The sequence below is a fragment of the Leptodactylus fuscus genome, chromosome 8 (genome assembly GCF_031893055.1).
Source record: "Leptodactylus fuscus isolate aLepFus1 chromosome 8, aLepFus1.hap2, whole genome shotgun sequence".
Classification (NCBI taxonomy): Eukaryota; Metazoa; Chordata; class Amphibia; order Anura; family Leptodactylidae; genus Leptodactylus; species Leptodactylus fuscus.
The window spans coordinates 51355818-51373084 of NC_134272.1; the positions used below are offsets into that span (position 1 = coordinate 51355818).

The following is a 17267-nucleotide window of genomic DNA, read 5'->3' on the forward strand; positions in this document are numbered from 1 at the left end:
TATTGGATCTTTACATGTACATGCCCTATGTGCAGACTCAACAGCAGCAGAATCGGGAAGTACGTGTGAATTCTGGAGGAGCAGGGAACAGATAGAGAGAGATAGTATGGGGAGTGCTTTAGTTAAATGTGAGTTCTGCCTGCAATGACAGCAGATCGCCAAGTGTGCCAGTTGGGCCCCCACCTCCATATAGCTCATCACTGCCATATAATAAGCCCTCCTCCAATTGTGATTTATGTGGATGAGTTTATTAAAGGAATACTACCTTTGTTAAAAAAAAAAAAAAAAAAACCAAGCAAAAAACAGGTGTAAGAGCCGTAACTGTAAGAAATGGCAAAGCAGTAATTCAGGTTGCAGAAATATTTTTTTATTTATGAAATTGCAAATGATCCTTTGTAGTAAGTAAGGTGTTGTATTTCTTTATTAAACCAGCTGTACCGCTCTATTCTTTGCTGCCCATGCAGATTTATACTTGAGATAAATGTGAAAGGTGCCTTTAGGATGAATGATTACACGGAGCAGTTTCATTACTTTCCTTGTGACCTTTACCTTTTTTATACAGTCATTTTTTACAGACCTGAGTGATCACCTTCTTATACATAGAAATTGTGAAGTGTACAACCATTAACTCATGGTGGACAGTGGTACTGCCACCTCTGATACCATGCTGTTGTTATAGGACTACGGAAATTAAAACTAAAGGGTGCTGTATTTTTGTTTTATTACTAGAGATGAGCGAACAGTGTTCTATCGAACACATGTTCGATCGGATATCAGGGTGTTCGCTATGTCCGAATCGAATCGAACACCGCGTGGTAAAGTGCGCCAAAATTCGATTCCCCTCCCACCTTCCCTGTCGCCTTTTTTGCACCAATAACAGTGCAGGGGAGGTGGGACAGGAACTACGACACCGGGGGCATTGAAAAAAATTGGAAAAAGTCATTGGCTGCCGAAATCAGGTGACCTCCATTTTAGACGAATAGTGGATTTCAAATCCGGGTCATATGAGAATGTGAACTTTGTGACTATGAGACAGGGATAGCTGTACAGGCAGGGATAGCTAGGGATAACCTTTATTTAGGGGGGAATGTTATTAAAAATAACTTTTTGGGGCTCTATCGGGTGTGTAATTGTGATTTTTGTGAGATAAACTTTTTCCCATAGGGATGCATTGGCCAGCGCTGATTGGCCAGAGTACGGAACTCGACCAATCAGCGCTGGCTCTGCTGGAGGAGGCGGAGTCTAAGATCGCTCCACACCAGTCTCCATTCTGGTCCGACCTTAGACTCCGCCTCCTTCAGCAGAGCCAGCGCTGATTGGCCGAATTCCGTACTCTGGCCAATCAGCACTGGCTAATGCATTGTATTGGCGTGATGAAGCAGTGCTGAATGTGTGTGCTTAGCACACACATTCAGCTCTACTTCATCGGGCTAATAGAATGCATTGGCCAATCAGCGCTGGCCAATGCATTCTATTAGCTTGATGAAGCAGAGTGTGCACAAGGGTTCAAGCGCACCCTCGGCTCTGATGTAGCAGAGCCGAGGCTGCACAAGGGTTCAAGCGCACCCTCGGCTCTGATGTAGCAGAGCCGAGGGTGCACTTGAACCCTTGTGCAGCCTCGGCTCTGCTACATCAGAGCCGAGGGTGCGCTTTAACCCTTGTGCACCCTCGGCTCTGCTACATCAGAGCCGAGGGTGCGCTTGAACCCTTGTGCACACTCTGCTTCATCAAGCTAATAGAATGCATTGGCCAGCGCTGATTGGCCAATGCATTCTATTAGCCCGATGAAGTAGAGCTGAATGTGTGTGCTAAGCACACACATTCAGCACTGCTTCATCACGCCAATACAATGCATTAGCCAGTGCTGATTGGCCAGAGTACGGAATTCGGCCAATCAGCGCTGGCTCTGCTGGAGGAGGCGGAGTCTAAGGTCGGACCTGAATGGAGACTGGTGTGGAGCGATCTTAGACTCCGCCTCCTCCAGCAGAGCCAGCGCTGATTGGTCGAGTTCCGTACTCTGGCCAATCAGCGCTGGCCAATGCATTCTATTAGCCCGATGAAGTAGAGCTGAATGTGTGTGCTTAGCACACACATTCAGCTCTACTTCATCGGGCTAATAGAATGCATTGGCCAATCAGCGCTGGCCAATGCATTCTATTAGCGTGAACTGAGTTTGCACAGGGGTTCTAGTGCACCCTCGGCTCTGCTACATCAGATTGCTACATCTGATGTAGCAGTGCCGAGTGTGCATCAGATGTGTAGTTGAGCAAAACTGACTCAGCACTGCTAAGTCTCTGCATTCGCATAGGAATGCATTGGCCAGCCTTCGGCCAATCAGCGCTGGCTCTGCCGGAGGAGGCGGAGTCTAAGGTCGGACCTGAATGGAGACTGGTGTGGAGCGATCTTAGACTCCGCCTCCTCCAGCAGAGCCAGCGCTGATTGGTCGAGTTCCGTACTCTGGCCAATCAGCACTGGCCAATGCATTTCTATGGGGAAAAGTTAGCTTGCGAAAATCGCAAACTGACAGGGATTTCCATGAAATAAAGTGAATTTTATGCCCCCAGACATGCTTCCCCTGCTGTCCCAGTGTCATTCCAGGGTGTTGGTATCATTTCCTGGGGTGTCATAGTGGACTTGGTGACCCTCCAGACACGAATTTGGGTTTCCCCCTTAACGAGTATATGTTCCCCATAGACTATAATGGGGTTCGAAACCCATTCGAACACTCGAACAGTGAGCGGCTGTTCGAATCGAATTTCGAACCTCGAACATTTTAGTGTTCGCTCATCTCTATTTATTACCTCTATTCCCTAAATTAAATACACCATTTTTGGCCACACCCCCTTCCAATCACCTTTTAGCCATACCCCTTTCAGTCATAATGTTGACCACACCTCTTTTCAGTAATCGTGTTGGTAATATTTTGTTACATACATAACTTGGGACATAGCTCCTTTTAGTTAGTCCCCTAATAAGCCGACTTAAGACTAAGTCAAGTAATAAAAAATGTTGTGTTTTTCTATAATTTTTTCTTCTTCTATAACTTGTTGAGACAGAAGTGTTGTAACTACACTAACCTGTTTTATGTACTGTGTACAATGAGACACAAGTGGAGATCTACTTTGAGGATTTTTCAAAAATTGCAAAAAAGTGTGAAAACTGTTGAATCTGATGTCATTTCTGTTGCTCTGTTCTGTGATTTATATTTCCGCCGGCTTTTTAGTGCTGTGCACGTCACTGTGTGCTGCTCATTCTCCTTTTTCTTAAAGGAATTCCCATCTGAACCCTGGAGATAGATAGGTTAGGGGCACCTGAACCAAATGGTGTTTTTCCTTGTGGGTGCTGAGTGAAAGCCATATTTTTCAATGTGCAAATGAAGTCTTTCACGTGTCGCGAAACTATAGGTATTTTGGCTGTGACACCTGCAGCAGGCAAAGCATTGGGTTTCTGATGGAGATGTGATTTTGCAGGATTATACATGGTTTTGCCTTGGTTTATGGTCTATCTACCTGCCATGTATTCAATGCAAAATGGGGCAAGATGCAACTCACTGGAAAAAATGTTGATCCATGCTGCCCATTCTAAACAAGAAAGCAGATACGAAGAATTTTTCCATAATGATTAGAATGCTTTTCTGTATCTGACTCTGCATGAGATAATGTTATGTGAATATGCCCTTAGTGTGATGTTGTGTTACCTGATGTGAATAGACCATCTCTGGGCAGTTAGAAGTTGTTAGTTATTATAACCATGCGATCAGTTGATCTTCAGCAGGTTCTCAGTGGATTTCCAGCAGATCCTCAGTTAGAGAAAGTGTTTTACAGATGGAATAATCCTAGAATATATACCATCAGTAGAGCAATGTGTGTTATAGAGAACCTGTTGGTTATCCTCGCGTGTCTGTTTTGGTAAAAAAAAACCCACAAAAAAACCAAAAACCTGCTCTATTTTCTAAGAACTCTTCTTGATACAGTTCCTGCATTATACCTCCTGGAACTGTGTGCAAGAAACATAGTTACCGACTGTCCCAAAACATTTGAGAACCTTCCAGAAAAAAGGGAGGTCTCCTGGATTTCTAGAAGAATCTTCCAGTGGCATCGCCATTTTTGAGAAGGGAGTGTTGCAAAAACCTTTGCTCTGTCTTGGTGCCAGGTGCTTCATCACTAGGCTTGGTCCTGGTATCAGGAATTACTCCTGTGGGCTATGAGAGTGTACTCTGCTATCATCATCATAACTGGGACATCTAGATACGTGGAGCATAAAAGGTGCATGGGTTACACAAAAAAATTTTGTTACACATCTTCCACGTCTCCCTGAGGCATATTTCCAAAAATTGTACAAAAAAAAAACCCAATGTATGTTTTATAAACTGTGTTACCATAGGAGTAGTGGGGAAGAACAATGGAAAAAATGTTATCACTATTCTGGGAATTGTTTGCTGGCGGGCATGGAAAGCACTAGGTAATGGATTAGCCTCCCCCCTCCCCCCCCCAAACCTCCGCGTATACTGAGGTGTGTGTGATTCCCTGTCTTTACTGGGCATAAAAGCACAATGTGAATGAAGAACTCACTATAAAATGTGACAACCATGACCAGTGATCCACATTTGCCAGTTGGATTTGGATTACGGAAACGTACAGAAAGCTCTGGTTTCTCCTTACATAATTGTATCATTCCAGCGTAGAGGATCATTCGGAAGGAACGTAAATTATGTGTGCCATTAAACGTCAAGGAAACTGCCAGTTTGTAAGACAGATGAACATATAAATATTCACTTCTTCTTTTCCGGCTCCAGCATTGAGTCCCAAAGAGATATTATAGTATTATCATATTTTCATCCACGTCGTGAATGTGTCTTACAGTGGGTATTTTAATTGATGACAGGCAAAATTCCAGGAGTTTCTTACCCTTAAGCAGCACATTAATTGAAACAACTGTAGAGAAAAAATATAACGTAGCCTCAAGCCATCTACAAGAGTGCGGCTCCGCTACCCTGTGAGGTCCGCAGTTGTGTAGGAATGTTTTTCCCTGGAATTCTCTGCCATGCTTGAATGATATCTGTAAGTAATGATGAGAGGCATGAGCAGGAAATATGGCGTTTAGCGAATAATCTACACCATCGCAAGAACAAAGTTGTATTTGAGTAGGCATGTATAGGGCATATGGGGAGAGTGTTTTTGATAACTCTACTTTATCAGAGATCTACTTCCTCTCTATTTATAGTTGTTTTTTCCAGGATCATGATTAAACTATTATTGTTTACTTGGTGGAGATCAACCCCTGGGACAACTCACCGACTCCATCATGGCACAGTGGTTCATCCAGGGTGCTGTAATTCGGCACCTAGTGGTTAAGGACCAGCAAGATTCCTGAGTAGAGGAACCCTACTGACCAAAGGATAGGCAACCAGTGTTTTATGTCTAGGAAACCTTTCTACTAGAATTTATTTACCGATATGTATATACCTAGACATATTCCTTTTTTTAAATTCATTTTTATTTTCAGATTATAGGTACCGTATATACTCAAGTATAAGCTGACCCGAATATAAGCCGAGGCCCCTAATTTTACCACAAAAAAACTGAGAAAACTTATTGACTCGAGTATAAGCCGAGGGGGGAAATGCAGCAGCTACTGGAAAATTTTAAAAATTAAAATGGTCTGAGTTTTTAACTGCAGTAGATGCTGGGTTCTGGGAAAGGGAAGGGGTGTTTTGGTTGTCTGTCTGCCCCTTCCCTGAGCTTGAGGACTGTTTTTACTTCCCCCACTTGGAATTCAGCCTGGCTGACTATAGGGTATCTGCAGTGCTCCTATTAACCCCTTCCTGACGGAACAGGAGCACTGCAGAGACCCTATATTCAGTAGACCAGGCACTTTCAGACACAGGGATACCTAATGTGTATGTGTTTCACAGTAATTTTCTACTTTTGTATGTATTCAGGGAAAGGAGTGATTTAGAACTTTTATTTTAAATTTTTTTTTTTTTTTGCACTATTTTATGGGAGATTCTATACATTGATATTGTGGCTGGTCATAGACACCCCCCCCCCCCCCCAAAAAAAAAAAAAAAAAAAAAAAAGAAAGAATAATTTTTTTTTTTTTTTTGTAGCTGACTCGAGTATAAGCCGAGGAGAGCTTTTTCAGCACAAAAACTGGGCTGAAAAATTCGGCTTCTACTCGAGTATATATGGTATTTTATTTTATGGGGACAATCGTCTTACCTGAACTGATTTTAACCGCATACAAAGATGTGCTTTACAGCAGCCACATTGACCATCAGGAGGTCTTTCTGAGCTCTTCTTTAGAGGTGTCACCTATTAGTATAATCCTGCCTTTGATGATAAAATGAGTGACGACAAGTGATCTCTACATAACAGGAGGGGAATAGAATGAAAATTACAGAAATTCCATGATTTTTTTCTTTATTAATATACGGTAGATAATAACATGGATGAATCTTCAAAAATCATTCAAAAACACTTTTATCACAGTTTTTTGATCACACATTCCCTTTCTATTTTAATCTTGCAGAATGAATAGTGATGGAATTTCATTGCTACAAGCTGAATAGATATATTGGCTATTAACTTAAAAGCCTGTATTAAAATGAGTCAATATAAAAGACTAGTCTGTTCTGATCTGAGTAAGCTAGAACTACTGTTTCTGTATTTGTAACTTATTGTATGTATCATTGTTATACCAGTAACTTTTGCAGGAATTCCTAATAAAGGCTCCATGTGGATTGTTGTTTTTTTTTTTTTGGTACAGCAAATTTTTATCCTATTTTGTGCTCATGGTGTCATACTAATGGTTGTATCTCCCTTGTTTGTAGCATTCCCAAACCTTCGAAATCTTGATGGAGAAATACTTCCTGAAGTAAAGCCAGCGGTGGATCATGATGAATTAGCTAGTTCATATGAACGCAAGCTCATAGAGGTAAAATGAAGCAAGTTTCACTAAAAGGAGTTTTCTGGTCCAGATGTGAAAATGAATTAAATTTAGGGAAGGGGTTTAAATAGGAAAAGAAGCCGTGCTGCACCTGTCCTTGGCGCCCCACCATCACAGCCATGGTTCCCCAGTCCCCGACGTGATCTTCTCTTGTGGCGTAATAGCAATGACATGTCTTGCCTCTCATGTAAGTCATTGGCCTTAGCAGTCACATGCAGGTACTCAGGTACATAATTGCTGCAGAGATTTCAGTTCCTTTGCAGTGAGGACGTACCTGACAACCTGCATGTCCCTGCCAGACTTACACCAGAAATTGACTGCAGCAACTACTTGGGGGCAAGAGGAGTCATTGTTGGAACTCTAGAACATAAGAAGGGTGCCAAAGACTGGGTAGTGGCATCTGACTCGTCAGGGCCTAAGACCTAGTTATTATTAACACCTTCCCTTCATTGCTTTTCACATCAAGGCTGGCAAACCCCTTTAATGGCATCATATAATTTATAATTCATTCTGTCCAGGTCAAACCAAATTATTTAAAATTTGTGATTTGATTTTAAAGTAAATATATTTTAAAGGTTTTATTATCTGCATCTATTTTCATAGAGTGTATGTAGCTCTGCCAAATTAATATTCCACAATATGGAGAGTATTGAATATAAATTAATTCATCCTAGAACTGCTGTGTATACATTATCATGGTAATTATAGCAAAGATTGTATAACAATTATTTTCTGTCTTGTCCATGCCTCGTTGATATCAAAAATAGGGAAGTCTGTCATGAGAACCCAGCGCTGCAGATGGATAGATAGGTAGGTAGATAGATAGGTAGATGTGTAGGTTAGGGTCACCTAATAAGGCAGTGTTTAAAACCGTTTTCCCGTTATAAAATGGTGCCTCTGTTGCCTAGATATTGCTGATGTATTGCAGTTTTTGCCAATATGCAAAATAGCTATTTGGAGCAACAATGGTTTCTATTGCCCCAGAAAGGTAACGGCAATGCCCTTGTTGCTCCAAACAGCTAATTTGCTTATTGACAAAAACTGCAATACATCAGCAAGAGAGGCACCGATTTATAAGAGGAAAACCATTTGATTCAGGTGACCCCACCCTATATTTCTGCAGGGATGGATTTAAATGGTGGGTTCTGGCGACAGACTCCTTTTATTGTGACAGGTGCTTTAAAATTTCCAGCACCCTTCTGGCTCTTCAAGGGAACTTTCAGTCATGAAAATGCAGTCAGACAGAGTAGGGTCTGCTACACTGGCTGGAGATATACTGTATTTTTCGGACTATAAGACGCACCTAGGTTTTAGAGGAGGAAAATAGGGAAAAAAAATTTTGAAGCAAAAAATGGTAAAATATTTAATATATGGGAGTTGTAGTTTTGCAACAGCTGCAAGGCCACATTGATAGGTGACCCTTCAGCTGTACGGGGACGCATAGAGTGTTTTTTTTTGCGGGGCCAGAAGTACTTTTTAGTTATACCATTTTGGGGAATATCTATTGCTTAGATCACCTTGTATTGAAAAAAAAAAACGGTGGTTTATGATATGATTTTCTACATATATATATATATATATATATATATATATATATATATATATATATATATATATATATATATATATTCTAGGGACAGGAGGTGATTTAGAACTTTTATTTATTTCATATTTTTATTATATATTTTTAAAGCTTTTTTTTTTTTTTTTTTTTTACTATTTTATTCCCCCCCGGGGGCTTGAACCTGCGGTCACTTGATTGCAAGTCCCATAGACGGCAATACAACTGTATTGCTGTCTATGGGACATTCTGTCTATTAGTATTATGGCTGGTCATAGACCCAGCCGTAATACTAATATAGCAGTGACAGGCCCGGGAGCCTCATTAGGCTCCCAGCTGTCACCCGAACAGGTCGGCTTCTGCGATATCGCCGCTCAGGAGCCGGCCTGCAACTTCACAGGTACGGGGCTGGTGGGGACCGGCCCCGGGGGAGAAGGGGCCACCGATACTGACCCGGCATCCGCTGTACTAGAGAGGCGGATGCCGGGCGAGGGATAGACGCCGGCACAGGTGCCGGGGCCTGAGACATCGCTACACTCCTCTGCCCTGCATGAAGCCAGCGGCGGGGGGACGGAGGAGCGGAATAGCATCACTCCTCCCGCTGCTGGCTTCATGCAGGGCAGAGGAGCGTAGCGATGTCTCAGGCCCCGGCGTCTATCCCTTGCCGGCATCTGCCTCTCTATTACGGCGGGTGCCAGGCGCCACATTCGGACTATAAAACGCACCCTTCTTTTCCCCCCAAATTTGGGGGGAAAAAAGTGCGTCTTATAGTCCGAAAAATACGGTACTTCACACTTCAGTCCCAGAAGGAAAAATTCCACAAAATAACAATTATCCAGAAAATTCATGCCAAAGTATCCACCACAAAGAAGCACAGACCAGTGATACCAGGAACCACGTTTCTGTGCGTTTCTGACACCTACATCAGGTAACAGATACCCAATGAAGGCATTAATATGGTGCATAAACCTGTTTCAGATTTGTAGATAAAATCATTGGGTGCAGGCAGACAACATCTGAAACTCGTCTATTGAGGATCAAAAACCTTAACGTGGATTTTCTGGAAATTCATCTTGTAAAAAAAAAAGTAATATCAATAATATAGAAAATATAATATTGTTATTTTCGCTTTATACACTTTATTTTTATTTTCTTACATGATACCAAGAAATGATCTAAGAGCTTTATTAAGTTGTGATTGTTGCCGAATGTTTCTATTGCTTTGAAATATGTGTTTTGCTTGTTGTTTTGTTTTTTTTTTCACCAGCGATACGTTGCTTTTATCATTTTTTTGCTTATTATCCTTTGTTTCTTTCACAAGCCATTACTTTAATTCCTTCAGTTAGGTGTTGGTTCAGGTGTTTTGCAATGAAGAAATACTCATAAAGAAGTTTGCCTAGAGTCGCAACCGCTGACGCATTTAATTTTGTTGAAATGTTTGAAACAAATTTGTTGTCAGTTGTTGTGAAAAGTAATAACAGGCTACAAAGTAAATCAACTTTTCTGCAATGAATCCAGATGGTACAGTGCTGGTTAATGGAATTTATTGTCTGTTAGATGTACATGAAGTAGCGGATTATAGCTTATGACACAGGGGTGGTAATCTGTGATAAAAGGTCAACATCTTTTATGGTATTGATTGTGATGTCCTTGTTATTTTAATAATTGGCAAACTGAACAGTTTCTATACACTGGTTACTCTATGGCTCGTGCTCAGGGCTATGTTCTGTTTTATCATGGGCGTTGTATTGTGGATACACAGAACATGAATTCAGCATATAACTCTGTATGATTTTTGAATAAACTATTAATTTTATTTTAGTAGCAGAGAGAATATAAAGAGAATTGGTGTGTATAGTGGGGCTTACTCATCCCCCTGACGCTATGTTCACACTAGCGTTCGATCTCCGTTCTCAGCTTTCTGTCTTCTGCATGCAGAAGACTGAAAGCTGTCAGACCGGGTCCGGCCGTGAGTGGCGGTGAGCGTTTTTATGCTCTCCGCCGCGAAACCTTTTTTTTTTTTTAAATCGGACACAGAGTACTGCATGTCCAACTCTGTGTCCGATTTTAAAAAACGGTTTTGTGGCGAGGGCATAAAACGCTCACCGCCGCTCACGGCTGGACATCTTTCAAAACCATTCAAATGAATGGGAATGAAAGAGTCCTGCAGGTTTCCGTCTCCTGCCTCTGTTTTGTGCAGGAAACGGAAACCTGCACAACGGAGACCGGGCGCAGATGTGAACGAGCCCTGAGTCTCTCAACCTTGCATAAGCCTAAGAAACTATATTGTAAGGGGGCAATCATTGATGAAATGGTGTTCGGAGTGGTGAATGTAGAGGAGGAGGTCAGAGATAAAATTTTGGATTTGGAAGTATAAGAATATGCAAAAATGTCCTCCCTGGTGAAAAAAGGAACTTGTTCAAACTCCACCTTTTTGGAAGGTAGCTCCCTATAGATCAATGCTTGGTTTTCCAGGAACCTATTATCATGTTTGGGGGAATAAAGCCAAGCCAGAATATCTCCTTTGAAAAGTGGAGAGACCCATCCTCAGATAGTTGTTTCTGAGTTATTGTTTCTCATCAATGTGGGACGGGGTACTTGCTGGCTGAATGAGAGGTCATACAAGTAGTATAGAAAGTGTATTTTGTTTTCTGAAGGAGCCTATTCCCTTTTCAGGCCAACTTGAGGTGTGCAAGGTCATATCATGGGTATATAACATGCAAATATATGAAAGTATAATATAGAAAAGTATTCAAATATGCAGATATGATATTTATTCACACATCATGCCACTAGGTTTCAGGAAAACCAGGCACTGATCTACAGGGAATCTGTCTTCCAAAAGGTGGTGCTAGAGCAAGTTCTCCTTTTGCCCGCAGAATAATTGTCAGGGCATGTACAGTATATAAGACCTTGCACACTGCAAATTGACCTATAATGGCAGCAGTCTCCAGACATAACACTCCTGAACCAGTTAAAAGTATGAAACCTAGTGTCTATCTGGAGCAAGTGAAAGGTTGTAGAAGTGTCTAGTACAGATTGCTTCATGCCATCTCTCAGCCTAGGACATGAGGAAGGTGATAAATCAAAAAGGGAAGAGCAGCCTATCTAACAGGACATACCAGAGCAGTACAGGTTGGCTCTATTGGAATTGGAAGTATAAAAACCAGTCCCTGTTTGGAGCAGGTGAAAGGTCATGCAAGTGGTGTAAATCAGACTTCATCATGATATGGTTCAGCCTATGTTATGAAATGGGTGATAAACCAAAAAGGGAAGAGCACTCTAGATAACCAGGCATACTTGCACAGGTATTCACCTTGCTGGATTTCACTCAGGGCTGAAGTCAGAAGTAAAGTTAGATGACAGTCATATAGGGTACCGAGTTCTTGCTGTCCGACAATCAATGTAAGCTCACAATGATAGAGAGACTGGAGTTGAGGCAAGTGGTAATCTGGCAATACAGTAGACAAGCACAATCTTAGGGTAGACAGAGGAAAAGTGGACACAGTCAGTTAATATGCTAGGTCAGTCACAGAGGACTGAAACAGCAGAAGACCATTGCACTATACTAGTGCTTAGAGTAGTTAAGCAATGGCTAAGGTGGAAATCGTTGGTTGAACAGAAGGAACTTGCACTGTCTCTTTGAGAGGCCTTGAATCTTCATGTGTGCTAAAGGTAGCACGATAGGTCTCAGCAGGAAGGCAGTAATGGTGATCAGGATGCCATGCAGTATGGATAGGAAGTGCGGTGAGTGGCAGTCATATGGAGGACAGTAGTGGGCAAGCCACGTGAAGTTTCAACGACACTTCATGTGTCAGTAGTCAAAACAGGAAATATTGCAGTTCTTATAGCAGTGCAGCTTGAAGAAATAATATTGCTTTTGATGCCAGTAATATAGTATATGACCATCACTGGCTTAACTATAGGGGTTGCAGTGGTTACAGCTGCAAATAGACCCAGAAGCCGTGGGATCACATTTTGATCTCCTTTCCAATTTCATTTGTATGCTTGTAGCCTGAACAGGGTAAATTTATGATCCTAGCCCTCTGGTGCACTTGATTGAGAAGAATTATGATGCACAGCCTTACATAGGAGAAATGCAGCCCTATAATGACAAAAAATAGAGGTTGGTCAGCAGCATATGGCTAAGGATGGATTCTGTAAATTTGTGGCATTGTGGCACAAAAGGATGAATGAATACTATGTTGGGGGCCCTGACAGGGAATGGGAATGATAAGAAGCTTGTGTGCACGGATATGCGGTGTGGGCTCAAATACAGAAGTGTATATATACATGCCGCTAATATATACAGATGTGACATGGCTGTAGGCCGAGAGGAGAGGTTGCATGTGGAGGTGGGGGTGGGGCTCAAGCTAAGCATTAGCTTAAGCTAGGCCTCCGATGACCACCAAGGCCATTAATTGGTTGCAGTTTGCATGGTGTTGCATTTCACCAGAGATCAGGAGGACTTTCGTAGAGTCAGTGCTGGATTACATTTGTTTTGCATGTTAAATAACTGTTTTAAGGGATTAACAACTTTTTTTACATTTACAGTCTATACTAAAGCACTCTTACAAAAATGCCTGCTCTTCAGCTTCTGAAAACTTATCCTTGATCAAATAATATGCTTAGATGAAATCTTTTCCTTTAACTCCAGGTACAATGCCCTATTCCTCATGTTTGAGTTAAAAGTAACAGAAATTTTAAGATGAAATTTTCAAAGGTTGTAGAGAATTTAACATAATTGAACTTGCAAAAGAATAAAATACATTTTACTAATTGGATTTCTGTTAGAAAGTCTCCGCTCTAATGTTTTGTTGGTCTGATTTTATCTACTTATAATGGTTGTTAATGTTCTTATAGTATCATGGTGCTCGTCCATTTTGCTTCTTGTACCATTTCATTCTAGATAGGGTTTAAGATCAATGGTTAGCTTTGGACAGCATTTTATAAAGTTGAGGTGGATGATGAAAGTCATGCTTATAATTTTATATCAGACTGATACTGTAAAATGTAAAGTGATAAAACTACCATTGCACAGAATGAGGTAATAAATCTGCCGGCAGCACACTCCTCTTTGTTCTTCCCTCTCCATAGACTTCTATGTGTGAAACTAAAGACTGGTACAAATGTTATGGAAATAAACAGTCTGAGTTTAGATAAAAGAAGCAAAATTTCTTATACTCACCTTTACTGTTCATTTATGAAGAGTGGTTTTATAACTGGAGGTAAATGTTAACAGAAAGAAACTATATTTGATGCTGTAAGTTTAGTACATCGTACAATATACTAATTTTCAGCATCAGCAGCTTTTTATCCAAGAGCAGCAAATCAGTGCTTATAGGGGTTGTGCAAGAGTAGATATTGATGGCCTGTACTTGGGATAGATCATCAATTTTAGATGTCTATGGATTCAACACCTGGCCTATGTTCATAGTATATGACCTAAAAGCCGATGGCTTTGTGAATTAATTGTTGTGAACTTGCCTACATCAATTCCTTCAATTATTTAGCATCCATGTTTGGCTAAAGGATATGTCACTCACTCTACATTATCCATTGAAGATTATTACTACATGAATAACTGAATCTAAAAGTCATTGGCATGGTGTGGCTTAAAAATAGGAGGTGGGGCATGTAAAAAGGGTGTGTCCTAAAATCATTCATTAATCGTAATCGTGGTAAAATGGTCAATTAAACGTGATTTTGGGGCAACACAGTGGCTCAGTGGTTAGTACTGCAGCCTTGCAGCGCTGGAGTCCTGGGTTCAAATCCCGCCAGGAACAACAACTGCAAGGAGTTTGTATGTTCGCCCCATGTTTGCTTGGATTTCCTCCCATTCTACAAAGACATACTTAAATGAAAATTGTACATTGTGATCCCTATATGGGGCTCACAATTTGCATTAAAAAAATAAAAAAATAAATCATGATTTTGATGTAGGTTATAATAGCCCAGCCCTACAAGACACCACTAATTTATTTTGATAAAAAATAATAAGTAAGACAGTCAAACAAGTAGCCGATAATAAGCTGACGTACAAAGGATCCATTTTGTCTTGCCTGGGGAAGCCCACAACAAGCGAGTTGTCTAGTATAATATTCATCATTGTAACTCCCCTCCATAATGTATAGAACTTTCCAGAAGTGTCTGTGTTGTGTCCGTGGTCACTGGTTTGGTTAAACCGTTGCATCAAACAGAGTAGCCAGAGAGCTAAAACTGAAGTGGAAGAAGCCTCCGAACTAACAACATAATCATTTGTAGTACAATGGACAGGACAGACCATGACTATCTACTCTTGGACAATAATAGACTTGTAGAGGATCGGGGAAGCACTGGCATGGTTAGTTACTACAAAATCACTGGGGCCCAACCAGCTGTAAAGTACAGTCGCAATGTAATGGATGGAACTGAGAGAAATGTCTTTCACACGGCACTGAAACAAATCTGCAGTGAAAAGTGTCTTAGGCTCTGGGTTTTCAATATAGTGCCTATCAATTCTTGCTAGTTTTTCAGCCAGTGCCATCCAATCGGGAATCACAGTTGGAAGCCGTGGGAAAAAAATGTCATTTTTGACTGTTTTTGCTGTAGTTCATCTGCTATAAGCTGTACACTTTGATGACCTATCCTTAGGATGGGTCATTTATTTGTAATTGGTATATAGCTCCAAGGTTCAGACAAGGTTCTGATCAGCAAAACAAGTGGGATATAGCATTCCTGTGAGCATCGGGGCCCATTCAATGTTTATTTGGACACATCAGCTGGCACTGCCACTCCGCTCCATTCAAGCTGCACTAGGCATAGCTGCTAATGTTATGTCAAAATTGTAATTGACCTGTCATGATGATCTTTCTGTAATGTCACGGACCTGAGTCTGTGTGTTACAAGCCTGGAAATAATACTTTTATACACAGCTTATTAACCATAGAACTTCACATCTATGTGGCTTTCATTTAGCTATCCCCAAAGTATAACTTTTTTAATTTAATTTTCTTGCTATTGTATATACATTTGCTATTTGTTAATATACTTTATTAACCCATCAAACTTCCTTTTAATAGAAAACACGCTGTAAAGTTCCTATTAGCAATTCTCTAACTAAGCATTGCCAGGGAGACTCTGTCTGTACAACTGTACTCAACGCAGCATGTAGAGCTAAAGCTTTTACCCAAGGTGGTGGTGTTGGGGGGGGGGTAGTCACTTCAAATGGCTGTATCTCTAGATTTATACCAACTAGAAAATTGGTTCCGGTATCACAAGAAAACTGAGGTTCTCATACTGCATATTGGCAATACCACTGTGTACAGACCTTCCTTGGTTCAGCTCAGTTAGAGGGTTCCTAAGGTAAATGTTATAGCCTGTTTTCTAATGAAAAGAAAGTTAGATAGGTTAATAAAGTATATCACCAAAATGTTCTCCAAACTCCACCTGACACTATGCTGGGGGGGTGCAGGGTTACAGTTTAAGTATGCAGCATGGAGAAGAAAAGCTATTGCAACACATAGAAGAAATATTTGCAAACTTTGGTTTTAGAACTTTCTGACTACTCTGCAAAAGAAATATAAATCTGCTTTAAAGGTTTATTTTCTCAAGCATAATAAGACAGAGCAGTTAAAATATGCAGTCCTAAATAATTCAGCATGCAAAGGGAAAATGATGAATTCTAAATACTGTCTCAGAAATCTTTATGACCCGAGTCGCTACTAAAGTAGAAAGTCGTCGAATTCATATCACTTTCTTGTGCGCATAAATGCCCCGGGGTTAAAATTAAAGATATTTTTTGCAGCCTAATGCTGAGGACTCTTTGATATTCCTCTGCTGATAATGACATAATGGCAAGTGAAGCATTCTGGCCAACAGGGATTGAGCCACTAATTTTGATTTCATCTATTTGACAGTTTTGGTTTTTTTTTTGTCTTCTAATTTGACAGCAAAGGACATAGAATGGTGAAAGAAAATACAAATAAAATGTTATCTGTTTTTGCATTTCCATAGTGACAGTGTTACAGCTATACAGTCAAAGGGCTGTTTGGGTCATTGAAAGCTCAGAAGAATTTTTTTTCTTTCACCCTTATATGGCCTTCCTCTTTGCGAAAGAGAGAAATATATATTTTTTTATTATGCAATTCAACAGTGTTGTATCACTGCGGTAGTAATGTTGAAGTATGTCTGAAAGATGTGTCATTTGTAATCTCTGACTATAACCAGCATTAAAACATATCTTTTATTAATGATCCGTAAGACAAAGATACAAGTAGACAGAAAAAAAGGGTCTACTATACCAAAAATCACGCAATATTCTACATGAGATGCAGCCTGGATAATCAAGATAAGATAAGAGAATCCTTTAATAGTCCCACCATGGGGAAATTCAGTGTGTTACAGCAGCATGGATAATACAGTAATATCCTATTAATATTATAAATGTGAAAGTTTGTGAGTTTGGATGTTTGTGTGTTTGGATGTTTGGATGTTTGTTCCTCAATCACGCAAAACCCGCTCGACTGATTTGGCTGAAAGTTTCCACAAACATAGTTAATACACCCGATTGCGCAATAGGCTACTTTTCGTCACAATAGCGCACATACGTTTGTGGCAGGACCCCCACAAAACCCAAACTCACATCACCATCTCTGCAATCTCACACACTTTGGACCATAGCAAGCCACAAAATTCATATTGCCCTCTACAGCCTCACCCCTAACCCCACACAATCACATATACATATACTTTAACACTTTGCCCCTCACCTTAACGA

General features: G+C 40.7%; 1 protein-coding gene across 2 annotated transcripts in view; it reads left to right on the plus strand.

Annotated features, from left to right (window-relative positions):
- SNX29 (sorting nexin 29) overlaps positions 1-17267 on the plus strand; it is a 412861-nt gene that overhangs the window by 158484 nt on the left and 237110 nt on the right. For both annotated transcript variants that reach the window (XM_075285780.1, XM_075285781.1), the window contains exon 15: positions 6833-6936. In XM_075285780.1, coding sequence (XP_075141881.1) covers positions 6833-6936 — 104 coding nt within the window. The remainder of the gene's footprint in view (positions 1-6832; positions 6937-17267) is intronic.